Source organism: Lemur catta, chromosome 6, assembly GCF_020740605.2.
Source record: "Lemur catta isolate mLemCat1 chromosome 6, mLemCat1.pri, whole genome shotgun sequence".
NCBI classification, from domain to species: Eukaryota; Metazoa; Chordata; class Mammalia; order Primates; family Lemuridae; genus Lemur; species Lemur catta.
The window spans coordinates 95,009,279-95,036,222 of NC_059133.1; the positions used below are offsets into that span (position 1 = coordinate 95,009,279).

General features: G+C 37.7%; 1 protein-coding gene across 1 annotated transcript in view; it reads right to left on the minus strand.

Annotated features, from left to right (window-relative positions):
* Positions 1 to 1,305: 1,305 nt before the first annotated feature.
* Positions 1,306 to 26,944, minus strand: part of NDUFA9 (NADH:ubiquinone oxidoreductase subunit A9) — a 32,842-nt gene continuing 7,203 nt past the window's right edge. The window contains exons 4-11 of the mRNA XM_045554547.1: positions 25,191 to 25,282; positions 20,595 to 20,736; positions 16,762 to 16,864; positions 13,487 to 13,554; positions 12,194 to 12,270; positions 5,811 to 5,906; positions 3,300 to 3,366; positions 1,306 to 1,600 (exon numbers count right to left, since the gene is read on the minus strand). Coding sequence (XP_045410503.1) covers positions 1,430 to 1,600; positions 3,300 to 3,366; positions 5,811 to 5,906; positions 12,194 to 12,270; positions 13,487 to 13,554; positions 16,762 to 16,864; positions 20,595 to 20,736; positions 25,191 to 25,282 — 816 coding nt within the window. The 3' untranslated portion in view covers positions 1,306 to 1,429. The remainder of the gene's footprint in view (positions 1,601 to 3,299; positions 3,367 to 5,810; positions 5,907 to 12,193; positions 12,271 to 13,486; positions 13,555 to 16,761; positions 16,865 to 20,594; positions 20,737 to 25,190; positions 25,283 to 26,944) is intronic.

Genomic DNA, 26,944 nt, shown 5'->3' on the forward strand with positions numbered 1-26,944 from the left:
GATATTATGAGAAGACATTGTACATAATATAATTAATATTTTTCAAATAAAATTCATCCATCTGTCTGCCTACGGCTGGCTTATAGCCAGCAGGGGTATCATCCAAAATAACAGGAGGTAGCTTATCTGAAGAAAAAAACGTGCAGTTGGTGTTGTGATCCTTTCCCTAGTACACTGATTCCCAGACACTAGTGTGCATGGGAGTAAACTGACATGTTTAATAAAAATAAAATTACCAAGGTTCTGATTGAGTAGGTCTAGGGTAGGGCTCAGCAACCTGGAGTAGCAACAGGAAGCACACTGAACTCTGAGGCAGCTCTCTGGACAGCAGAGCTGCTCACACTTCAATGTGCACACAAATCTCCCGGAGACCTTGCTAAGATGCAGACCAATTCAGCAGGCCTGGATGGACGGTGCCTGAGGGTCTGCAGCTCTAACAAGTTCCAAGGTGACGCTGATGCTGATCCAGGAACCACACTCTGAGCAACACACTTTGGCCTGTTTGGGACAAAAAGATTCTGAACATGCAGAGAGGGCAGGTAGAGAACTTACCTTCAACATTTATGTATCTTTCTCTGTAAGGATGAGGTGGCCATTACTATAAGTGATTGAACAAGGTTTTTACGAACATTTGCATTCTACAGATCAGGAGGCTGAAATCTGGTGGAACATAGTGACCAACCTTGGGTCATCTAGGATGCTGATGCGTTGGCTTCACCACAAATTATGGGAGTTTTTACTCATACTCTACTGGGGGATTTGCCAACACTGAACCAATTTATCTGGATCTTGGCTGCAATTTTAACAAACAAAAAGTCCTAATTCCTAAGGATTGGCATCAGTGACATAGAGGCTGCGGCATCTCTTTTCCATGGGAGAGAATCTATCTATATTCACATGTCTGGAATAATCTAGATGTGGTCCCAACAGCATGGGGCTGGAGGCCACAGACAGCTCAGATCCAATAAGGGGTTTGAGAATGCATGTCTACAGGTAATGTTTTTATATATATGTAATACTATTTCTACTGTGTATATGAACATTATCAGAATAAATTTTGATGAAGACTAAATCACATATCACTTGGGCTCTTCATAATATTTTTATATTAAAGAGAGGTCCTTGTCTTCCAGAACATATGCTAGAAGTGACCTGACATGAGAAAATTCAAACTCTCCAGTATTTCACAGAATAAATAATAAATAATATATATTGTCATTAAATATGTATATTTAAAGAAAGTTATACTCAAGTTCTAAATGACTAGATTTCTTATTTTATCTTCATAAAAGAAAATGCACAGAATTTAACCTCAGATGTTTTAATACGGGGAAGACCTTATTCACTATATACAGGATTTGCTAAAGAATGCAGGCTGGCCATCAGCCAGGTGACCCAAATGACACCAAAACCAAGTGCTCAGGGGGCACTAGATGTTGACGGTCTTGGCCGGCTTCACATCCTCAATTTCAGAAGACAGCCAGCGGTAAGTGCGATGACGCCGCAGCACCTCAATGGCCTTGAGTTCCAGCGGTGTTGCCTCAATATGAAGGTCTTCTAAGCCGGGCAGCTGAGGCAGTATCATGTCTGTGATGTGAATCTTTGAACAAACAAAGGACCATAGAGAATGCTGAAAACTGGTCAAGAACACAAAGTGCTATCCTAGCAAACATTTAAACATTCCAGCTGGCCTGAGTGCCATTACTGAGACTTAATTTCTTCCAAAGAATATGTGCTGGTAATTTTTGATTCATACAGCTCAATACAGTGGAACACAGAAAGAGGGCTTAAGAAAAAAGAAAGGCAAGATCACCAAATATCAGATCAAGGTCCCTAGAGGTAGCCACAAGCACAAGACATTGGCACTAGATGAGCCATTCCACATACAGATTGACAGAAATAAATCTATAGCAGGGAAGCGCGAGTCATCGCATTTGCCAGGGGAGGCTTAACAGGAGGGTTCAGGAACAAAACCGAGGCTAGAGCAGAGCTAGTCCCTTCCTCAATTCTCTCTTGTGCCTGTTCTCTGAGCACAGGCGTTCTGACTCAGTTTTAACTTTTGAATTAAGGAGATAATGTAACATTTGTTCCTTGCTCATTAAAAAATAAGCCATTAACTTTTTCTGCTCCAGCTATACTCAACCTGGCTGACTAATGCTCACTATAGAGCTAGAAAATCAAACCCATCTTGTTTGTAGGGAAGAATGAACTGCAAGGCTTCCAGAGATCCGGACTATCCAACAGCACGTAAACGGAATCAATTCGCATCTGGAGCAGCATCAATCCCTCATCCTACCCACCTCAAAGCCTGCAATTCTTTTACCAGAGTGCTGTAAGGCAGTCTCAAAACCAAATCCAAAACCCATTCAGTCCCTTGCATCAACGCTTTCTCAGTTATAAATGTAAGAGGGACATCAGTGTAAGATAAATTGAAGTGTCAGGTTTCCTGCCCAATCTTTCATGAACACAGAAGGGACATCATGGAAATGGCCTCAGTTTTCCAGACACAGCCTGTCTGGTGGGAGGATGAAGCTGCCCATTCACATCCATTCCCTAAGGACTATTTTCTCATCTTCTCTACACTTTAGCTTTTAGGTACTATTTAGAGGACAGTTGGCTGTTTCCCATAAATATATGGTCCATAGGTCTTCAATGGTAGAGATGGTATAGTAATTGGTATAGTATTTTTATTTTATTTATTTTTATTTTATTTTGCATCCTTCCCCAGGAGCATGTGCACATGCACACAAGATGTAGTCTGAGAAGTGACTACTGAATTTGGCAGCACGGAGCTCATGGGTGACCTTGGAAAGAGCAGTTTTAGTGGGAAAATGTTAATAAAAGCATGACAAGAGTGGGTTAAAGAAAGAATGAAGTAAGAAACCATGAATAGCAGGTACAGACAGTTCTTCTGAGGAGTTAGGATATGAAGGGAAACAGACACAAATAGGAAAGAAGCTAAAGAGCTACAGGAAGAAGAGAGGGTGGGACCTTGAAAAGAAGGTGATGGGGAGGGCAGCTTTATGCATGTTCATATGTTGCTAGGAATGATGCAGCCGAGACAGAAACACCCATAATGTCAGAGAGAAGGTAACGGAGGAGCCACTCCCTGGAGCAGGACGAGAGTGGGTGAGTTTCAGTGCTGTAGCAGACAGGCTGACCTCAGACAGCAGGAACTTCCAACAGACAAGAGCATGGACATATCCAAGCAAGCAAACAAAAATACATTTAAACTCCTCCATCTCTGCAGCTCTCTGCCCAGCATCTCCCAGGCAGCTGTTTAGCACACGTACACTCACCCGCTCCACTTTATCCCTTGTTGTCCAGGGCTCGAATGGGCTTATTTCAAAGACTCTTGCTACTAATCTGGAAAAAGGAATATATATGGCACATGTGGTAAGTGTCTCTAGGCCCAATATTTAAAGCAGCCTATAAAAACCACAGGAAGAGAGGCTGCTATAGAAGCAGGAATTCACTGATTTTTTTTTTTTTTTTTTTTTTTTGAGAAAATAACCACCATCTTAGCACCATTACCTATGAGGCTTTTTAGTCCCTGTTTCCTTTCAAGCCAACCCAGCTGACTGCTGTAAGTGCTGGCATACCTGTTATTCTCCAAAGAGACAACAGATCTTGAAACTTAAAATGAAATGAAACCAACAAAAAAACAAAGCAAAAAAAAGATCCAACATTCAATAAAGTCTGTGAAATTCAATCTAATTTAAGCCTTGGATATGCAAATATGCTGTTGTTAAGGTTGCAGGGCAAGCTGTGTGGTGCATGCAACAGAAAACTTAATCCCTAAAAGCAGGGGCTCCTGGAAATTAAAAAATCCAAAAGAAGCATAGATCTATAATTCGACTAAGGTGGAGAATGTAAAACCTATCTTGACTACTGCCATCTCTGCACTGCTAATGAGAACTGAGGGGGCTCACACATGTCATCTGAGCTTCGATCTTAAGTATCCTCAAGGCAGTAGGTTTTTCTTTTTCTTTTTCTTTTTTTATAGAGACAGGGTCTCTCTGCATTGCCCACACTGGTCTCTAATTCCTGGGCTCAAGGGATCCTCTCCCTCGGCCTCCCAAGCAGCTGAGACTCCAGGTGTGCGCCACCACAGCTGGGGGCCGCAGGTTTTAAACTAGCATCTGAGGAACCCTAGGAATTCACTGGGGCCCTACAGGGGCCTAGGGATCAGGGGTTGGGAATATATGCTCTGACTATCACCCATCAGTACAACCAGACCAGCTCTGCTTTTATCTGATTTACCCAGTGGGTCTTTATGTAACAACTCAGGGAATACAGGGTTCCACAGCTTTTTAAAAGCTTAAAAAACATCGTCCCAATGGATGGTATAACTAAATGAGAAAGGGAGCTGGCGGGAATTTCTCCTGTAACATACATAGTCTCAGAATCCAGTCAATGGCACAAAAGGGTAATTTATTGGGCTAACATAGCTTAATAAAAACACCCTTTACAAAACTCCAACTCTCTGTGCTCTGGTTCCACACTAACATACTGTTTCTAGTCTCTATTTTAGTGTCCTCAGCATACCATGCCACAGGCATATGCCAACTCCACCTATAACTCAATTTTATGTACAACCGTGGAAGTGCCCCCCTGCAGCCTGGCTTACACATCCTCCATTGCACTGAAGCCACAGTCACAAATGGTCACTTGCAGATATTTTTTGGTAGTTTATATTATTTGATTTTTCCGTAGTACTTCATTCCACAAATATTCACAGAGTGCCTTTTGTGCCAGGCATTGTTCCATAAGCTACAGACACAAGCTAATGAAACAGCAATGTTCCCCTTCTTAAAACATCCATTCCCTCCATTCCTTCCTTAAAACACTCCCTTCCTTTTGGTATCTAGACTTCCAAACTCTCTTCATTTCTGCCTAATCACTCTCAGTCAGCCTCCTTGGTAAGTTTCTCCTACTCCGTGGGTTCTTTAATGGAGGTATTCCTCACGCTTTCATAGCCCTCTTTTCTACTCACTCTACAAACTCTCCCTACTACTTTATAAATCACTGTATTAAAAAAGACAAAGTAAATAGCTTCAGAAATAAAACACTCTCAATAAATATTGACATCACACTATATTCTAATTGGTTGCCTATTTGTCTGATACCCCAATTAGACCATAAGCTTTTTGAGGGTTTACTGTAACATCCTGAGTACCTAGTACATTGCCTAAGACATAGGAGGCAATCAATAAATATTTGTTGAATGAAGGCATCAAAAACAAATGAAGGAGTGAATTGCCATGTTGGTTCATAAATCAGTCTGTGGCACACTGGATGTGAAACCCTCCCTGACCAGACCACTAGGGTGTAACATGGTCAATCTAAGATTTTAAATCCTCAAAGGGAAGAAGCGAATCAAGACGCAGGGAAGGAAGAGAAAGCAACCACAAAGCCAAGTCTGAATTAGCCTCGCTCCTTTCCCCAGCTACATGATCAGACCGATGGAGTGAGTTCCACTTCTGAGTGAGTGATAGGAAACAGAGGAAACCCGACTGTTCCCTTACACAATCTGCCAAACAAGACACTGCTCCAAAATTAAACTCAGTGGTTTTTAGTTGGAGAATCTGAAGAACTGCAAATTTAATCTTCCAACACACATTGTATTCTTAACCTCACTAATCTACTGATGCTCCCCTAGACACTAGGAGCCCCGCTTAGTTAGAGATTCAGAGACTAGACCCTCACAGTAACAGACATAATCCCTATGATACTAAGGGAGGGCATTAGGAACAAGTGTATAGAGTTTACCCTTTTTAGAAGGCACACAAAAGCAGCACCCTACTTACCGATAGGCAAAACGTGGCAAAGGGTATGGGAGGAAGGGCCTGTGAGCCATGGCAAAGACATACTGCACCAGGTCAAACAGGCGGTACCGATTTGGCCTGCAAAAAGAACATACAAAGTTCTTCAATTTATTTGCTCTTCAGAAATTTTCTTTTTTAATAAAACAACATTTTTCCTACAAAAAGGAAACATACATGCACTGTAGTAAACCCAGATTAGCACAAAGAAAAATCACCCATAATTCATTACCAAAGATAAAGTTAATATATTTGATATATATCCTTCTCGTCCCCTTGCACATACATTTTTTGTTTTTATAAGATTACACAACCCAGCCTATGCTGGAATGTCTTTTTCATTTAACATTACATTATGATCATCTTTCCATGTCACAAAATATTTTATTGCATCTTTACTGCACATACTGCATTGTATGCAACCATAATTATTTTATCAATTCCCAGTTTTGAGATTCTTGAGCTATTAAAAATGCTTTTTTATAAAATAATGCTTTAATGAACATTCTCGTAGTTAATATTTACACTTATCCATGATTATATATTTAGAATATATTTCTAGAAGTGAAACTGTGAAAAGTATATTTTGAAATTTTAAAGCCTTTAATTGAACACTTCTAAACTGCCTTCCAAAATGGTTAGACCAATTTACATAAAATATCAGTAAGAATCCCTCTTCCACCAAAAATTAGTCATAAAAAATTTTTTGCCAATCTGCAAGGTAAAAAAGATGCCTCATGTTTTAATTATCATTTCTTTAATATGAGAGGTTAATTTTTCTTCATATACTTTTGGCCATTTACACATTTATCTTTTCTTTACTCCTGAAGACCCTGTCCACAACAATGATTTGTAAGAGTTTTTTATATTTCAGTGATATAGTTGGAAATATCTTTTGTTTGTATTTTGCCTTTTGATGTTATTTATGATGTTTTGTGCATATAAAAGTTTAAGCATTTTACTTAATCAAAACTACCAATTTCTTTCCTTTATGGCTTAGTTTCATATTTAGAAAATCCCTCTACAGTGACATAAATTTCCACAAATTTTGTCTAATGTTTTTAAGATTTTTTAAACCACAAAATAAGTTCCTTCTGTGACATATTTTTATATATAAAGATGTAATTATATTTTTCCCAAGATATAACCCAATTGCTTCCACACCATTTACTGAATCATTTACTGAATCAACCCTTTTCCCTTATATTAAAATGTCACCCTTATCACATATTATATTGTTACACATAATGGGACTCTTTCTAGACTTTCTGTTCTAATCCATTGATCTGAATAGTTCTGTACCAGTATAACCTGGCTTTAATAATTATCACTGCTTATAATGCATTTTAATATCTCTTCACCTATTTTCTTAATCCCTTTGCCTCAGAAAATCTATGATAGCTAAGAGCTGAATGAAGGTTCAATGAGAACCTTATCATCCTGACATATTTTACCAAAAAAAAAAAAAAAACATGAAAATGTCAGCTAGGGGAAATAACATATAAAGGCCTTAAATAGCTGCCTTCAAATTCCAGAAGGATTTGTAGGATCATTACAGGATATATAATACATGTTATGCCAAGAACAACTTGAATTTTTATAACAAACAAAACTGATACCATGGGTAAACTAATTATATGTAATATATTTCCTCTTCAGCTGTTCTAAAGCACTTTGTGTTCCAGTAAGTGTGACCAGAAGACTAGTTTAAGTGTCTTTGCTCATAGAGAAAGGTACTTTGAAGCCTACGTCTTCCCAGCTTAGATTTCATGGTTTGGCATTACAGGCATTCCTCTGCAAACAAATATCCTCAGCTAAACCTGGTCTCCCAGCCCTCTCTCCACTAAACAGCAAAACCCTTACTTGGTTAACCCAAATATGTGCCTTCTCTGGACCCAAACCTCCAAAAAGATATAGTTGTAGAGAAAATACAACTCAGCTAATTGACTTCGCCTTATATTTTGGACTAGTAATTTCAAATGGAACCCTCACTTCTGCTTGGCATTCCTACTATGCTCCCCTAGGAAATGCTCTTTCCTGTTCTCCAAGGGAACACTTCCTATCTTCTCCTCTGTCCTTAAATTTTCCATATATTAATACTTTTCTGGCCCACTCCATCCTGCCTTTTAGCTGATGATACCCTTACATTCCAATGAGCAAAGATAATCCTTTAAATTCCTATAACCAACCTACCTGCATCTGCATATATCCTTGACTTCTCTTCCCTGTTAAAGTTAATGTTCACTTTTTATAGAAGCCAAATTTTCACTTACGCTCTGTAACCAACTCCTCTCAACTGCTGAAGGACTTTGCTCCTTTTTAATCCCCAATCTCCTGAGTCATCAACTGCTATCTTTCCTGGACCATTCTTACCAACTTATTAACAAGACCTACAATCTTCCTAATCCAGAGTGGGACTTCCAATGACAGTATATTTATCTTCCACTACCATCTCTTTGTCCCTTTCCTCTGCTCCCCTTTACAGCAGAACTTCTCCAAAGAGTTGCCTACCTGTTGCCTCCACTTCCTACCCTGACATTCAAATCTCACTGCAATCCTATCTGTCCTTTGTTCCAGTGAGGTCATTATGTTCATTAAGGTTAAACGAATCTCCATGCTGCCACTCACTCAACCTCTTGGAAGCACCCAATATAGTTGCCAACTCCCTGCTTCTAGTTTTCTTTCCAATTCACTGTACTTTCCTTTTTGGTCATTTATTTTATATTATTTTGCATCATTATTACTTATATGTCTCACCACTAATCTATAAGCTCCATAGAAGCAGAATCTTGTCCATGCTATTTATTATTGTGGTATAATTCACATATGTTAAAATTCACCCACTTTAAGTAAGTAATATAATGATTTTTCATATATTTACCAAGTTGTACAATCACCACCATAATCCAGTTTTAGCTTTTCAAAATAAGAAAAAAAAATGGCCAATACATACATGAAAAAATGTTCAACATCACTAAATCATCAGGGAAGTGCAAATTAAAACCACAATGAGATATCATCTTACCCCAGTTAGAATAGCTTTTATTAAAAAGTCAAGAAACAATAGATGCTGGCATGGATGCAGAGAGATAGGAACGCTTATACACTGTTGGTGCAACTGCAAATTAGTACAACCTCTGCGGGAAACAGTATGGAGATTCCTCAAACAACTAAAAGTAGACCTACCATTCGATTCGGCAATACCCCTTTGGGTATTTACCCAAAGGAAAAGAAGACTTTCCATCAAAAAGACACCTGCACTCAAATGTTTATTGTAGCACAATTCACAATTGCAAAGATGTGGAATCAACCCAAGTACCTATCAATTCATAAGTGGATTAATAAAATGTGGTACATGTATACCATGGAGCACTACTCAGCCAGTTTTGGAATAATTATGGTTAATCCCAGTTCTTACCCCAGCCTCAGACAATAACAAATCTACTTAGATTTGCCTTTTATGGATATTTCATATAAATGGAATCATACAATCTATGTGATCTTCTGTGTCTGGCTTCTTTTACCACAATGTTTCTGAGGTTCAGACATGTAAAATATGTCAGTATTTCGTTCCCTTTTATTGCTGAATAGCATTCTACTACACGGGTATGCCATGTTTTATTTCTCCATTCATCAGTTGATTGATATGTGTGATTTTCCCAATTTTTAGCCATATGATAATGCTGCTATGCACATTCATGTGTAAGTCTTTGAGTGGACATGTTCTCATTTCTCCTGGGTAAATACTTAGGAGTGGAATTGCTGGGCCATACGTTAAATCTACGTTTAACTTTTTAACAAGATGGCAAACTGTTTTCTAAAGTGACTCTATAATTTTACACTCCTACCAACGATGTGAATATTCCCATTTCTCTACATCCTTGTTAAATATTTCTTATGTTCTGTCTGTGAAGTGGTATCCCATTATGGTTTTGATATGCATTTCCCCCAGTGACTAATGATATCAAACATCCTTTCATGTGCTTTTTAGCTATTAGTACATCTTCTGTGACGATATGATTATTCAAATCTTTTGTTCATTTTTTTAAATTGGGTTGTCTTCTCATTATTGAATTCCAAGAGTTCTTTGTATATTCTGGATACTAATCCTTTATTAGATGTGTGCTTAACAAATCTTTTTCCCAAGTCGGTGGCCTGTCTTCCATTTTCTTAATAGTGTCTTTTGAAATACAAAAGTTTTTAATTTTGAGGAAGTCTAATTTATCAGTTTTTCCTTTTATGGATTATACTTTTGATGTCATAGCTAAAACTCCTTGCCTAACCCAAGGGCTAGAAAATCTTCTATTTTTCTTTCAAAATTTTTACAGTTTTAACTCTTACATTTAGGTCTATGAATTATTGAATTATTTTTTTCATGTACAGTGTGAAGTAAGAATCTAAGTTCATCTTTCTTCACGTGGATATCCCAAAATCATCTGTTGAAAAGACTATCCTTTCTCACTGAAGCACTTTTGTCAAAAATCAATTGTCTACAAATGTTTATTTCTGGACTATGAATTCTGGTTAATTCATCCATATGTCTATTATTATGTCAGTACCACACTGTCTGGATAATTATAGCTATAGAGTAAGTTTTTAAGTTGGGAAATTTAATTATTTTGGCTAATGTGGGTCTTTTGTATTACCATTTAAATTTAGAATCCATTTGTCAATTTCTGCAAAAAAAGTCTGGTGGGATTTTGATAGAATTGAGTTGAATTTATAGGTTAATTTGAGGGAAATTATCATTTTAATAATACTGACTCTTCTAATCCATGAACCTGATGTCTTATCATTTATTAGGTATTCTTTAATTTCCCTCAGCAATGTTTTATAATTTTTAGTGTACAGTGTACTGGCCTTACGGATCTGTTAAATTTATACCTAAGTATTCTATTTTTATTAATGCTATTGTGAATAAAATTATTTTCTTAATTTTATTTTCAGATTGTTCATTTGATGGTATTCAGAAACTTATTTTTCTATATTGATCTTACATATTTTGATTTTGCCAAATTTGTTCATTAGTTTTCACAGGTGTGTGTGTGTGTCATATCGGTATTTCATGAATGAATGACAGATAGAATGTACCAACATAATATAATTAATAACTACAAAACTAGGAGCAAAATTAAAGTCTTATACTCCTACTTTAGCCTCAAAATATCAGGGAAATAAGCAAAGTTCTTTCCTTAGGCTGAGGAGACAAAAAGAAAAGTACATATGCCTATCTACAATTTCACAAGGAAAAATGCCTACACTGTCATATCTAATATTACTTTTCCCATCACTGTGCCAGACAAGAATGACTTATTGGGGCCTGAAAGAGACAACAGTGGCTGGGCAATTCCACTGAGTAGCAAGCAAGCAATTTCACAAAGCCATTTCTGATCATTATTCCCTGCAATCTAAGTCTATGTACCTCTTAACTGGAGTCTGATATCTTTTGAGATTAGTATTTTACGAAACCTGTGCTGAATCCATTTTTTTGTAAGTAATTTTCCTAGAGTATATAACTGATTGCATGCTAATGTACCAAACTCAGAACTGAAAGAGAGACATATATTTTGCAGCAGCTAGTGACATGGAACACCAACTTTTTGTCATTGACAAAATTTTACTAAATTAAATTAATAGTAATAGTGAAACAATTGAACGATGTTATGAATTCAGAATTCCGGGAATATATACTATGCCTCTTGGCTTAAAGAGAAAAGTGTCATTTTCTGCTACAGGCAAATATTTCTTAGGAATTAGGCTATAACTGAATTATTGAATCAGATCCTATCTTTCATAGAACATCAGGTATCATCAGTTTGTTTCACAGAATGACAGGGTTCTGAAACATTTATTAGGTGAATTTGATAATTCTCAACTTGGCAGATGAACTCTTAGTTTTTGACTTATAGTTAATTCAGCAAAAACAATCCCAAACCTAGGTATGACATGATTTAATAATTTCAGATAAGTCATATAGCTTAACTGTGCCTACTTTTCCTGAAAGCAAATTTTAACAAAGAGCATACAACAAATGATCAGTCTTGCATAGCACTAGTAATTGTACTCTAAAGAAGCCATTTTCAACCTTTGGGGGCATTGCAATACTCTTAACAAAATTAATTTGATTTTGCAACTATATTGACCTTAAATATTATATGTAATCATCTAGGGCAGTGGTTCCCATACTTTGGTGACAGAAGAATCATTTATTAAAGTAGATTCCCAGGTTCCCTCAAATTCTGGTTTAATGTAAGCATTCAGATTCTGATACTATAAAAATGCAACAAATAAATTTGTTAGTGACTAATTCAGAAGTTAATTCCTTCATCTTAATAGCACAATTTTAATATCAAACTCTAGGCACTTACCCAACAAAAGCAAAGGTTTTTCCTTTGGCATCTGGATCTTTAACTGCATTAATAATTCCTTTCGATACATCTACAACCTGTAAGAATCATAACCATATGCTTAAGTAATTGCTGAAAGTAAGTAATTGCAGAGAGAGAGAAGGAGACAGAGAGAAAGATAGGAAGAAAGGCTAGGAGAGAGTGAGAAAGGAAGGAGAAAGAAAAGCAGGTCACATGAATCATGAAAATGTGACAGAATTAAAATAATAGCATCGTCTATTTGCAAAAAGCTTCCTGAGGAACTCGCCTTCTCCAGAGCTCACATAATCCCTGCATTAGAAGGCTCGGCTGAGTATTTTCCCTTGTCTGATGTACTTACCTGCAGGTGGCTCTGGCCTTTTTGATTTGCCTTTGCTCATTGTCTTGCCAATCTCATTTCTTACCACTTCTCCCAACTCTGACACTAAGGCAGCACAAACTGTCAGGCTGAACCACATGGAATTGCTGATATTCTACCATTTCAATTTTATTTCAAACATAGAAATTTTAGATGGTTTTAGACCCTGTGCTTCTCAACCACAGGTGATTTTGGCCCCCAGGGGACATCTGACAACTGTCTGGAGACATTTTTAGTTGTCCTAACTTGGTAGGAGAGGGGAGCAGCAACTGCCATCTAGTGGCTAGAGGACAGGAATGCTCCCAAACATACTACCACAGCCTCCATAACAAAGAATTACCTGGTCCAAAACATCAATAGTACCACTACTGAGAAAGCCTGGTTCAACCTAACTTGGAATCCAACATGCTCGTTGACCTCTAGGCTCCTATACATACTGTTCCCTCTGCATGTAATATTCTTCCTCAACCCCCTTCATCTGACTTACCTTTAAGTCATCTTTAAGGTCTCACCTTAAATGTTATTTCTCCTGGAGGCCCAAGTCTAGATCAGGTTCCCCTCTGATGTAACTACTTAAAACCCTCTATCATAGCACTCGTCACATTGCGCAGTAATTGCTTTACTTATGAGCCTCTGACTGAGAGCAATTTATGACTGTCTAGTTAATATCTGTATTTCCCCAATGACATGTGACATGTGCTGTGTGCCTAGCACATTAAGAGTTCAATAAATTTTTCTTAAATGAATGAACAAGTGAAGACACTGAGAAGGAATGTACCTCTTAGGTAAATTAAGAAGCAAGTTAACAAAAAAGAAAATGACAGAGTTACTAGATTAAGACAAAACTAGAAACTTGATCATCCAAACCTCAACTTATCTAAAGCCCCTTTCGAAGCCCTTTCATCCAGGGTACTTACATATACTGGTTGTTTCACTGTCTTCCAGCCCAGGGAAATAAGAGGTACACCACCAAACCAACGAATGTCTGGCAAAAGAAAGAATGAGAACTGTCCTGAAAAGGCTTCAGCTCCTATAAGACCCACCAATCTCAGGGTTAACATAATCATTTTGTATAATAGAAATACTGTAATGCTAAATGCACAGCCATGCCCAAGACTTGACTCTACCTGTACCCATTCTAAGGAGGAACATAGGAACCAACGGATGAGTGATGCAGCACAGGTAACTTAGAAAAAGACCCTGGTAAAAGTGGGAATTTGGTATATGATGAATACAGTATTACAAATCTGTGGGAAATGGAAATGTTATTTAATACAACATTAATATGTAATATAACATTAATATGTAATTTAATGGTGCTAGAACAATTGTTCTGCTATTTGGAAAAAAAATTCTAAAGACAATGGCTCACTTCTCACTATAAACTAAAACAAATCCCAAACAGATTAAAATGTAAAGGCAAGAAAAAGGTTTTTAAAAGCATTTAAAAGTAGAAATTATTTACAATAGCATCAAAAAGAATAAAATACTTAGAAATAAACTTAAGGTGACAAAAGACTTGCACACTAAAAACTACAAAATATTGCTGAAAGATATTAAAGAAGACATAATTAAACGAAAAGGTATCTCAAGTTCATGAATTAGAAGACTTAATATTGCTAAGATGTTGCTATGATTTGAATGTGTCCCCTCCAAAATTCAAGTGTTGCCAACATGATAGCATTAACCCCCACGAATGGGATTAAGGCCCTTACAAACGAGGCTACACCCAGCATTCAGCCAGCTGGCTTTTCTGCTTTTCTGCCATATGAGGACATAGGATTTGTCCCTTTTGCCCTTCTGCTTTCCATCACATGAGGACAGAGCAAGAAGGCCCTCACTGGATGCTGGCACCTTGAACTTGAACTTCCCAGTCTACAGAACTGTGAGAAATAAATTTCTCTTCTTTATAAATTACCCAGTCTTAGGTATTTTGTTGTAGCACAAAACAGACTAAAACAGATGTCAATATCACCCAAAGCAATCTGCAGATTTAATGCAATTCCTACCAAAATCCCAACAGCAGTTTTTGCAGAAATATAAAAAGATTCATTTTAAAATTCATACGGAATTTAAAGGGACCCCAAACAGCCAAAACAATCATGAAAAAGAAGAAGAAATTTGGCAGTCTCACACGTCCTGATTTCAAAACAAAACCACAATAATCAAAACAACACACTGTGACCAAAACAATGGCATAAAGACACACATATAGACCAATGGAATACAGAGAAATACCCCTGCATATACAGTCGAATGGCACCAAGACCATTCAACGGCAGAAAGTCTGTCTTTTCAACATTGTTGAGAAAACTGAATATCCACATGCAAAAGAACGAAATTGGACCCTTACCTCATGCTATATACACAACCTAACAAAATGGATCAAACACCTAAACCTAAGAGCTAAAACTAAGAAACTCTTAGACAAAAACATAGGAGAAAAGCTTCATGATATTAGGCTTAGCAATGATTTCTTAGATATGATAACAAAAGCATAGGCAACAAAAGTAAAAACAGATAAATTGGACTACATAAAAGTTAAAACTTCTGCACATCAAAGGACACAACAGAGTGAAAAGACAACATACAGAATGAGAGGAAATATTTGCAAATCATATATATGACAAAGGCTTAATATCCAGAATATATAAAGAACTCAATAACAACAAAAAAGCAAACAACTCAATTAAAAATAGGCAAAGGACATGAATAGACATTTCTTCAAATAAGATACACAAGTGGCCAAAAAGCACATGAAAAGATGCTCAACATAACTGCTCATTAGGGAAATGTAAATCAAAACCCCAATCAGACACTACCTAAATGAACAATTTCATCACTCGAAAGTTCTACCTTCCTCTAGAACACACTGCAGTCAAGTTATCTGCCACTTATAATATGGATCACCTTTCCTCCAGTTTCCAATAACATGTTCCTCATTTCCATCTAAGACCTTAGGAAAACTGCCCTTAATGTCCATATTTCTAACATGCACCTCAAAGCTCTTCTAAGCCTCTACCTGTTACATAGTTCCAAAGGCACTTCTACACTTTTAGGTATTCATTACAGCAGCACACCACTTCTCGGTACCAAAATCTGTCTTAGTCTGCTCAAGCTGCCATAACAAAATACCATAGACTGGGTGGCTTAAATAACAAAAATTTATTTTCTCAGTTTCAGAGGCTGCGAAGTCCAAGATCAAGGTGCCAGCCAACATAGTTCCTGGTGAGGGCCCTCTACCTGTCTTGTGTACAGCCTACTTCTTCCTGTTTCCTCACATGGCCTTTGCTTGTGTGTGCACACAGGGAGAGTAAGAGACCTCTCTGTCTTCCTCTTCTTAAAAGGCCACCAATCCTACTGAATTAGGATCCCACCTTTATGACCTTACTTAACTTTAATTACCTCCCAAAAGTCCTATGTCCAAACAAAGTCTTATTAGTGGTTAAGGCTTCAACATATGAATTTGGGAGGGGGACACAATCTAGTGCATAGCAGATGACAAATTTTATATGATGTATATTTTAACACACGTTTTTTAAAAAAGTAGAAATTAATACAAAATGTAACCAGACACAGGCAACAGGAGGAAAAACAAGACAAAAACACCAAAATGAGATAAACAAACATCCAATACAATGGGATCCATGCAGTGGAATATTACTCAGCTATATAAAGAAATGAGCCATCAAGCCATGAAAAGACACGAAGGAACTTTAAATGCATATTGTGAAAAAAGTTGATCTAAAAAAGCTATCTACTATATGATTCAAATTATATGATATTCTAGAAAAGGCAAAACTATAAAGACAGTAAAAAAAAATCAGTGGTTGCGTCTGTGGGCAGGGGAGTAGGGATAAACAGGTAGAACACAGGGAACTTCAGGGCACTGAAACTATTCTGTATGATATTCTAATATCCTGCTAAGATCACAGAGCTAGTTAGGCCAAGATTTAAACTCAAGCCTCTAACTCCCAATTTCATGCTCTTTCCATTAATCTAAATTGCTTCTTATGATACTGAGTAACAAGACCATATTGATTATGAAAATATAACCTTAAGGAAGAAAAAGGCAACTGGAGGAGAAAAAAAATATAACCTTAGTCTGTGGATCAGAGAATACTGCTAGCTTGTCCTCAACTTAACGTTGGTTAGTCAGTATCCTTCTCTTCTACTGAGAAAGAATACATACTTGCAAAGTGATTGAGGAATCTATCTTCTCTTCCAAAGATGTCCGACGGCTTTATGATAGTGGCTTCTGGAAATGCATCTCTCACTTCCTTTTCTCCAACAGCCTAAACAAATAACCACACAAAACTGTTCTGAACTCTGAGATAAGTGAACAAAGCTTCCCTTCTTTCCACTGTCAGGAAACAACCTGTATTTCAAAGGTCATATTTTCCTCCAGATACAGGTAATGGTATGATTCATAAGACTCAGTTACACAGATTTTTTTTTAAAAAATAACACACAAAAATGCCATGCCCCTTATAGCTTTTATTGTTTTTTTCCCCATTTTTATTTTATGGAAGCTTACAGTGATAAAGAAAGGAGAAAAATCAGAGTAGAATTTTTCCACCCTCCGTTTTCCTTTCTATTTACAGATTCTCTGATTTGTGTCAACAATCTAGCAGGCTGCCAGAGAAAGGAGAGCATGGTGGCAGTGGGCTAAAATGAAGTGGCAGCAGAACATATCTATCTAGATGAGGTCAGAGATAGAGTCATTATCCTTTCTAATCTCAATTGCTGTAACATCCTTACTTGTCAGCATCTCCTAACCTCCTAGAAGCCCTCTTGTTCAATGGAAATAGTTCAGTCTTCCTTTCCACTTACACCACCATTGTGGGTGACATCAATGTCCAAGCGGACTTGGACTCTCAGGTTCCTGAGCTTCTCAACTCCAAAGACCTCCTCCTCATTCCACATCTGCCACTGTCAACTCAGTCACACCACAAACCATATCAACAACTGAAGTGCCCTTCCTCTGAGACACTAAAAGAAGACATCCTACTCTCAGATGACAATCTCCTATAACTTCTAGCCTGCTTCTTTGTTCATCTGCTCCTGGGATACCTGTTCCCCAACCTTCTTAGTAACTCTAGTCCACTGATCCTGCTTTCTCCTGCATCAGCTCCTCCTAATTTTCCTGGCCTCTCCTCTGTATTCCAGATTAGATTCAACAGCTCATCTTTACTAATATTGTAAACTACCTTGTCCCTTTTTCCTCTACTCCATCCTCCAAGCAAAATTCTAAACCTGGAAGAGCCCCATTTGCCTCCTTTGAGCCATGCACTCCTACTCCCTTCATCAGCTGGAGGGAAATAGAGAAATAAACATCATAAATTGGTACCACTTTAAATTTCAATTTTAACTGGGCCCTCAACATTTCCCAGAAATAGTCCTTTCTTCCAATTAATTTACTCTCCCATATGACAATTTCAAACATTTTCTATTCTATTCAAATTTCAGATATCCCTTTCTTTTCTCTTCCTTCCAGTAAATGACTTTACCTTCTAATTCAAAGAGAAAATAAATATGAGACAGCAGAGAAAAACCACCTCAAATTCTCACCACTAAATCTACACATACAGGTGCACGAAGCACCATTATCTCCTCCTCCATTACCAGAAGGGAGGAGCAGTGTCACCTCTAATGCTTTGGAGCTCACCTTCTTTCACTTTCTCTTACTCTCTCTCATATCTTCAGTCTCACTCTCTTTACCACATCTTCCCACCGGCACTTGAACAATGTAGAGCCTCCACCTTTAACAGGAAAAAAAATTCCAACTCCACACCCTCCTCTGGCTTCTACCTTCTCTATCTCATCTTTGCCTTGTCAGCCAAACTACTTGAAGATGTACCTACCCTTACTGTTGCCACTGCCTCAGTTCCAACTCACTCTTCACTCACCTGTACTCTGGATTCCACTCCAACTCTTACACTGAAACGATTCTCAGTAAGATCCCTGACAACCTCCATGTCAACAGATCCAAGGTGACTACTGTACAGTTCCCATCTACTTGACATCTCCGTGGCATTCATATGTAAGTACTCCCTCCTTCTTGAGACACTGCCTTCCCTTGGCTTCCATGACATTGTACTTTCCTGGTTTACCACCTATCTCATCATGTCCCCTCCTGCCCACTCTTTTTTTTTGTCTGGTTTTGGTTTTCACAGGTTCCCCCACCTCTACCAGTTCACTACTCACTTGTATTTCTCCGGGCCCAGTCCAAAGCTCTCTTCTCAAGCTATAATTCCTCACTAGGCGGTCTCATCCCCTCCCATTATTTCAATTAACAACAAATGCTGATGACTACCAAATTTCTGTCTCCAACCCAGAAGTCTCTTCTGAGCTCCAGGATCAGAAACCCCATTTACCACTGTTACTTGGATGACTGACACACACCTGAAACACATTTGAAAAGTAAGTCCAAAACTGGATCATCTTCCATACCCTCAAGTAAAATAATGCTCCTCAATCTTTATTGCGCTTGAAATTTCCCAGAGAGTTAAACAATACTAATGCCCAAGGTCCACAACCCAGAGACTCTGTTTTAACTGGTCTGGGACAGCCTAGGCATCAGGATGTTTAAAAGCCCCCTCAGTGATTCTAATGCGCAACTAGGGCTAAGAACCACTGCCCTAAAGCCTAATCCTTCTCAAGTACTTCCCATCTTAATCAAGAGTACCACGATCTACCCAGTGGCTTAAACCAGACGGCTGAACATCTTTGATTCTTCTGTCTCACCATTTGACACCTCCTACCCCCTTCAAAACAATCATGAACTTAGATGAATTTATGAATGCACAGGCAGAGGCAGACACAAGCGGTCTCACTCTCTCTCATTTTCTTTCTCCAACGTGATATGAAATGTGAGGCCTGGATGTGATGTGAGCCAACTCTTTTGACTATGAGAAACAAAGCTACCCAAAGAGAAAGTCAAGAGGTGAGAGAATCAGAATAACAAAGCTGGAGCCCTAATGAGCCCTGGTACCCATCTGTGCCTGAGGTTCCCTACCGCTGTATTTTTAAGAGATACTTGGGCCTATAAACTCCCTATATGTTTCTGTAAATTTACACTGGATTTTCTGATGCTAGTAATTAAATGCTCCCAACTGATAGGTACCGTCTCTCCCCCATTATATGCCCCTATAGAATAGTCTGCTACTTTGTAACACCTGGTGCATTTAGAATTATTTTCCCTAATGGACTACAAACTTAATATGAGATAGGACCACATCTGTTTTATTTACTACTATATCCTGAGTGCCTAACATAGTATGTGACACATGGAAGGTGCTTAATTTGTTCAACAATGAATGCACAGGGTCAAAAAGTTGGAGCTATTGTCAAGGAACTCTGTTGTCCTTAAAAGTATGACTCAAAACAGGCTTTCATATGGCAGAAACCAAATGTTAAGGGCAGTCTCAAACACTGATAGCTCTTCTGAGTCCCTAATAACAAAGACATTTCAGGTCATAGACTGATTCCAAACTAGAATGATCAATCTCTAGGCATGGGGTTTCTGGGAGTACAAGGAGCCTAAGTACTATGTAAATAGCCATTTTCCCTGGCAAATACTTATCCCTGTCATTCTCAGCCTTCACAATACCCCTTTAAGAGTAGCATAAAACCACTATTCTGCAAGGGGTTTGAGGAAGAAAGATGATCCTATAACCATGGTAGGTGATACAGGTATGAGTTCTTTGGTAGGAATCACACTCTACCTTTTATGATGATTTCTATGTAATTCTATTATGCCCCAAAGAAACGTTAAGCAGTAATTATTATGGCCTATCCAACTTTGAAGTCCCTTAGCATAGTTCCCTGCAAACAGAAGGCACTCAACCAAAACATCACAATACAACACAATACACACACACCCCTAGTTCTGGGTATGGAGAATTAGAAAACCTTTTAATTCTGGATATGTTGATAAAAAACTCTTCTCACTTAAATCATTTTTCAGAGGGGCCAAGAAACTCTAGCTCTGTGAACCACTTCCCAAATCAACTTGTTACTTACCTTATTTCTCAAATATCTAGAAGAGCTTTTAATATTAGCATTCAGATGTGAAACATGAATGAATTTTTCAACTCCAGCTTCCTTGGACACTTGAGCAATTGCTTGGGGAATCTTCACAAAAACATCCTCAAAATCAAAGTTTCTGGAAGAAAAAAAAGGGGAATGGTTAAGAGCTCCAGACTCTGGATTTCAAAGTTTTCTGTGCTAAGCTGCTTTTCACAACAGTATTAGAATTTATAAGACTTAATTTTTTTTTTTTTTTTTTTTGAGACAGGGTCTCACTCTGTCACCCAGGCTGGAGTACAGTGGCGCAATCACAGTTCACTGTGACCTTCAACTCCTGAGCTCAAGCAATCCTCCCACCTCAGCCTCCCAAGCAGCTACAACTATAGGCTCATGCCACCATGCCCAGCTAATTTTTTTAATTTTTTGTAGAGATGCGGCTTCACTATGTTTGCCCAGGCTGGTCTCGAACTTCTGGCCTCAAGCAATCCTCCTGTCTTGGCCTCCCAAAGTGCTGGGATTATAGGTATCAGCCACCATGCCCAGACATAACACCTAAACTTTTAAACAGCAATGATTTAACTTAAAGCCAAAATTAACTTTTAAAACACTGTCATTACTCTACATAAGACTTACTCTAAGTTGTAAATCCAGGATATATAATATTGTATATTCCCAAGGATTCCTGAGGCTGAGGCCCTTTAAAAAAAACCTGTCTATACTGGTTGGTGGGGAGGAGGGAGGTATTGGGGGCTAGAGGGAGAATAACTTCTTAACCCTTGGGCTTTGTTTCCCTGAGAGGAAACAAAAGAAACTAAAAATGTCAGTAACCATTTTGTTTTTTAATTTCAAAATACTAAGGGCTACAAGTGTTTTTGTTACATGGATGAACTGTATAATGGGGAAGTTAGAGCTTTTATTGTGTCCATCACCAGAACAGTGTACACTGGACCTAAGTTTTTTTCCCTCACCCTACTTCTACCCTCCACCATTCTTGGTTTCCAATGTCATTTACATGATTTTATGACCACATGTATCCATCATTTAGCTCCCACTTATTAGTTGGAACGTGTTTGTTTTTCCATTCTTGAGATACTTCACTTAGAATAATGGTCTCCAGTTGCTGGAATAATACACATCCATGTTGCTGCAAATGACATTATGCATTACTTTTTATGGCTGAATACTACTCCATGGCATATATACACACACAGTTTCTTTATCTATCCATCAATTGATAGGCACTTAGGTGGATTCCATATCTTTGCAATTGTGAATTGCACTACAATAAACATTTGAGTACAGCTGTCTTTCTGATATAACGACTTCTTTTCTTTTGGGTGGATACCCAGTAGTTAGATTGCTGGATCGAATGGTAGGTCTATTTTAAGTTCTTTGAGGAATCTGCACACTGTTTTCCACAGACGTTTTACTAATTTACGGGCCTATCAACAATGTATAAGTGTTCCTTTTTCACCACATCCATGCCAACATCTGTTGTTTTTTGACTTTTTAATAATGGTCATTCTGATAGGGGTAAGGTGGTATCTCATTGTGGTTTTAATTTGCATTTCCCTTATAACTAGTGATGTTGAACATTTTTCAGGTTTGTTGGTCATTTGTATATCTTCTTTTGAAAAAATTGTTCATGTCTTTTGCCCACTTTTTAATGGAGTTATTTGGGTTTTTTGCTGATTTTTTGAGTTCTTTGTAGATTTTGGATATTAGCCCTTTGTTGGATGTATAGTTGGTGAATATTTTCTCCCATTCTGTGGGTTGTCTATTTATTCTGTTGATTACTTCTCTTGCTGTGCAGAAACATTTAATTTTAAGGCCCATTTACTTATTTTTGTTGTTGCTGTATTTGCCTTTGGGGGTTTTAGTCACAAATTCTTTGCCTAGGCTGATGCCTACAAGAGTTTTTCCTACAGTTTCTTCCAGAATTTTTTGGGTTTCTGGCCTTACATTTAAGTCTTTTATCCATCTCGAATTAATTTTTATATATGGCAAGAGAGATCCTGTTTTATTCTTCTGCATATGGCTATCCAATTTTCCCAGAACCATTTATTGAATGGAGTGTCCTTTCCCCAGTGTATGTTTTTATCTGCTTTGTCAAAAATCAGTTGGTCACAGCTATATGGTTTTATTTCTGGGTTCTCTATTCTGTTCTATTGGTCTCTGTCTCTACTTTTACACCAGTACCATGCTGTTTATTTGAAGTCAGGTAAGGTGATGCTTCCAGATTTGTTCTTTTTGTTTCAGATTGTTTCGGTTATTTGTGCTCTTTTTTGGTTCCATATGAACTTTAAGATTATATATTCTAGATCTGTGAAAAATGACATTAGTATTTAGATGGGAATTGCATGGAATTTGTAAATCACTTTGGGCAGTATGGACATTTTAACAATGTTGATTCTTACAATCCTTGAGCACAGGATGTTTTCCATTTGTTTAATGTCATTTACGATTTCTTGCATCCATGTTTTGTAATCTCCTTTTAGAGATCTTTCACTTCCTTGGCTAAATATATTCCTAGGTATTTTATTTTCTTTGCAGGTATTATAAATGGCATTGTGCTCTTGATTTGACTCTCAGCTTGACTGTTACCACTATAATAATCAGAAATGCTACTGGTTTGTGTACATTGATTTTATAACCTGAGACTTAGCTAAATTTATTTATCAATTCTAAGAATCTTTTGGTAAAGTCTTTGGGGTTTTCTAGATACAAGATCATATTGCTGGCAAACGGGGACAGTTTCACCTCCTTTTTACCAATTTGGACATCCTCTGTTTCTTTCTTTTGCCTGACTGCTCTGCCTAGGACTTCCAGTATTATGTTGAATAAAAGTGGAGGCAGCAGGCACCCTTGTCTTGTTCCAGTTCTTAGGGGGAATGCTTTCAACTCCCCCCTGCCCCCGCCCCCTGGTTCAGCATGATGTTGGCAGTGGGTTTGTTGTCTATGGCTTTTATAATTTTGAGATATGTTCCTTCTATGCCTAGTTTGTTGAGGGTTTTTATCATGAAGATGTGCTGAATTTTATCAAATACTTTTTCTGCATCTATTGAGATGATCTTATGGTCTTTGTTTTTATTAATATTTCTGTTTATGTGATAAATCACATTTCTTGATTTGCACATAATGAACCATCCTTGCATCCCTAGGATGAAACCCACTTGATCATGGTAGGTTATCTTTTTGATGTGCTATTGAATTTGGTTTGTTAGTATTTGTTGAAGATTTCTGCATCTATGTTCATAAACGATATTACTCTACAGTTTTCCTTTTTGTTGTGTTCTTTGCTGGCTTTGGTCTCAAGGTGATACTTGTGTCATAGAATGAGTTAGGGAGGGTTCCCACCTTCTTAATGTTATGGAACAGTTTCAGTAGAATGGGTGCCAGTTCTCTCTAAGTCTGGCAGAATTCAGCTGTGAATCCATCTGGGCTGGGGATTTATTTTTTTGTTGGGAGAGTTTTTATTTCTGTTTCAATCTTGTTACTCATTATTAGTCTGTTCAGGATTTCTATTTCTTCCTGATTCAAGTTTGGGAGGTTGTGTGTTTCCAAGAATGTATCCATTTCCTCTGGGTTTTTTAGTTTTTGTGTGGAGAGGTTTTCGTAGTAGTCATAGATGATATTTTATATTTCTGTGGTATCAGTTGCAATGTCTCCTTTTTCCTTTCTGATTGAGCTTATTTTAGACCTTTCTCTTATATTTCTAGTTAATCTATCAATTTTGTTTATCTTTTCAAAGAACCAACTTTTTGTTTCATTGATCCTTTGTATTTCTTTTTTCCTTCCTTTTTTGGTTTCCATTTCATTTAGTTCTCCTCTGAGCTTTGTTATTTCTTTCCTTCTGCTAGCCTTGGGTTTGGTTTGTTCTTCTTTTTCTAGTTCCTGAGGTCAGTCACTAATTTAACTCAAGAACATTAACTAAATGCTTATTCTGTACAATGTACTGTGATTAGTCATTACAGAGGATATAAAGGTGAATAAGACTCTCCAAATCACCAAAGAACTTATAGGATATTTGATGAGAAAGACACATATAAATAAATCTAAGTCAAACTTTAATAAATGCTGAAAAAAAGATGTATAAACAAAGTGTTGTAGAACTATAGGATTATAACATTTTTTGTTGATAACACACAAAAGGGCTAAAAAGAACTGTTGAAATCAGTACTTATGCCATCTTCAACTAACAATTTGGAGAAGAGATCTAGAACATTGTTCACACAAGAAAAACCAATGTTCAGCTTACTGAACAGGAAAAATGTTACTTCCTAAACCTGTCCCAGAAAGACAGATCCAAGCACAGTTCCAACACCAGTCATTTTGTTAAGGTGGTAACACCAGCCATGCTAATACATCACACTGCTGACTCACGCCAGACTTATTGTCGAATAAATCTCCCAAGGGGTGTCACTGGGTATGTACTGATTGTTGTAGTATGATAGTGATTGTATGGAGTCAACCCTTATCGACTAATTGAAAATTTCACTATGATGCCTGGCATATAGAATGTGCCCAATAAAGGTCTATTGAGACCTAAGAAAGACTTATATAAAGAAGAAATGAGAGTCAAAGACTTACTTGGTTTCCCAGTCTCGTCCAACAAGATTGATGACCACATTGCTGTGCTCCACTGCTCGTCGGATAGAATCTTTATCTCTCCCATTCCATTCCTATAATAGCAGTAGTCAAGCAGATGAAAACACAGGGGTGCACCTCAGTGTTTAACATTTCTGTACCCCACCACCCCAAGGCAGTTTTAAAATGGGCCATCTGTTGTAGTCATAATATGATATCTTTTCATACAGACTCCATTTATAACAGAAATGATTCTGAGGTCTCAAATTCCCTGCTGATGCTCTGACTCTTCTGGAAACAAATAGGTCAAAGTATACTTTACTCAGGTAATCAAATGACAGAACTAGAAAACAGGCTGTTCATTTTTAATGGGGGATATGTCTTTGTCTACCCAACTATCCCCCACCGAGTTTGTAAAGGAATCCTGCAATCAAGTCTCCTTTCCTGAAATACAGCCAAAGAACCGCAGACCACTTAGAAGGTAAAGAGGCTTTCCCTTTTTGACAGCAACCTCTAATAGGCTGAAGATAGGAAGAGTGTCTTTTTAAAAGCTAGCATTAAATTAGGGGCATTCAAGACTATTTTCTTATTTAACTCTTTTCTCTCTAATAATCCCAGATCTAGTAATTTCTACATTTTTAATTTTTAATTTTTTTTAATCGCTGTCTACAAAGAAGTAATTTCTACTTTAAAGACATGAAAACAAGGGTCAGAGAAAAGTGAATCACCTAAAACTTCAGGGCAAGCCAATGGCAGGTTTTGGTGTAGAAGTATAATTTTAGGCAGTCTACAAATCATTTAGGACTTAAATTAGATTGATAAATTTATCCAAAATAATGACTAGATATTAAGAACCCCTAGACAAAGGTACAAAGTTTTCTGTGTTAAAATAAAAATTTTGTAAGCATTTCAATGGAAGATAGTAAGTAAGAAGAATTTCCTAGGGCCAAATACTAAGTGCATGTGTAAAAGTCAGTGTAATGGGAGGGAAAGGGAATGAGAAGGGAAAAGAGAAAGAAAGCGGGGAAGAGAAGGAGGAAGAGAGAGAGAGAGAGAGAATGAATGCAAATATGCACATGCCTATGCAATTTAGAAAAGAGGGAAAGGACTACAAAATCAGATTCAAGAACAAAACAACGAAGCCCCAGCAGGAAGAATCAATTAGAACTGATGATGGAGAGTGGGGTACAATAGACAGTATAAAATAGTAGCTTTGGAGTCAAACAGACAGGAATGCAAATACCAGTCTGCCATGCACTAACTTGGTACAAATTACCTCTCTACGCCTCATATAAAATTAGAAAATACAGCCTACCTCCCTCCTGGGGGTGATGTGACAATTTAGGGAAATATACACAAAATCTACAATGAGTGATGGCTCTACACATAGAGATCAAAAAGGCTTTTTCAGAAAAGGTGCCAAGGATAGGAGAGGAAGAATCCAAGATGATTCAGAGTAGAAGAGCTTGAAGCATAACTGTATGAATGGCCCAAGAGCCCTGGAGGGAAATCAAAAGGAAATTCAGCTCTCAAAGATAAGGCCTAGGGGGAACAATAAGTGTGATAAACCAGTGGCCATTCAGACAGCAGTTTCAAAGACTAAAGTGGGGAAATCAGCACCCCACACTGAAAACGGCCCATCCTTCTCAAAAATAAACACATAAATGTACATTAAACATGTAAGACTGTGAGTTCCCTGTGGCTTTGCTCATCAAAACATGCTCAGGGGCCGGGCGCAGTGGCTCACGCCTATAATC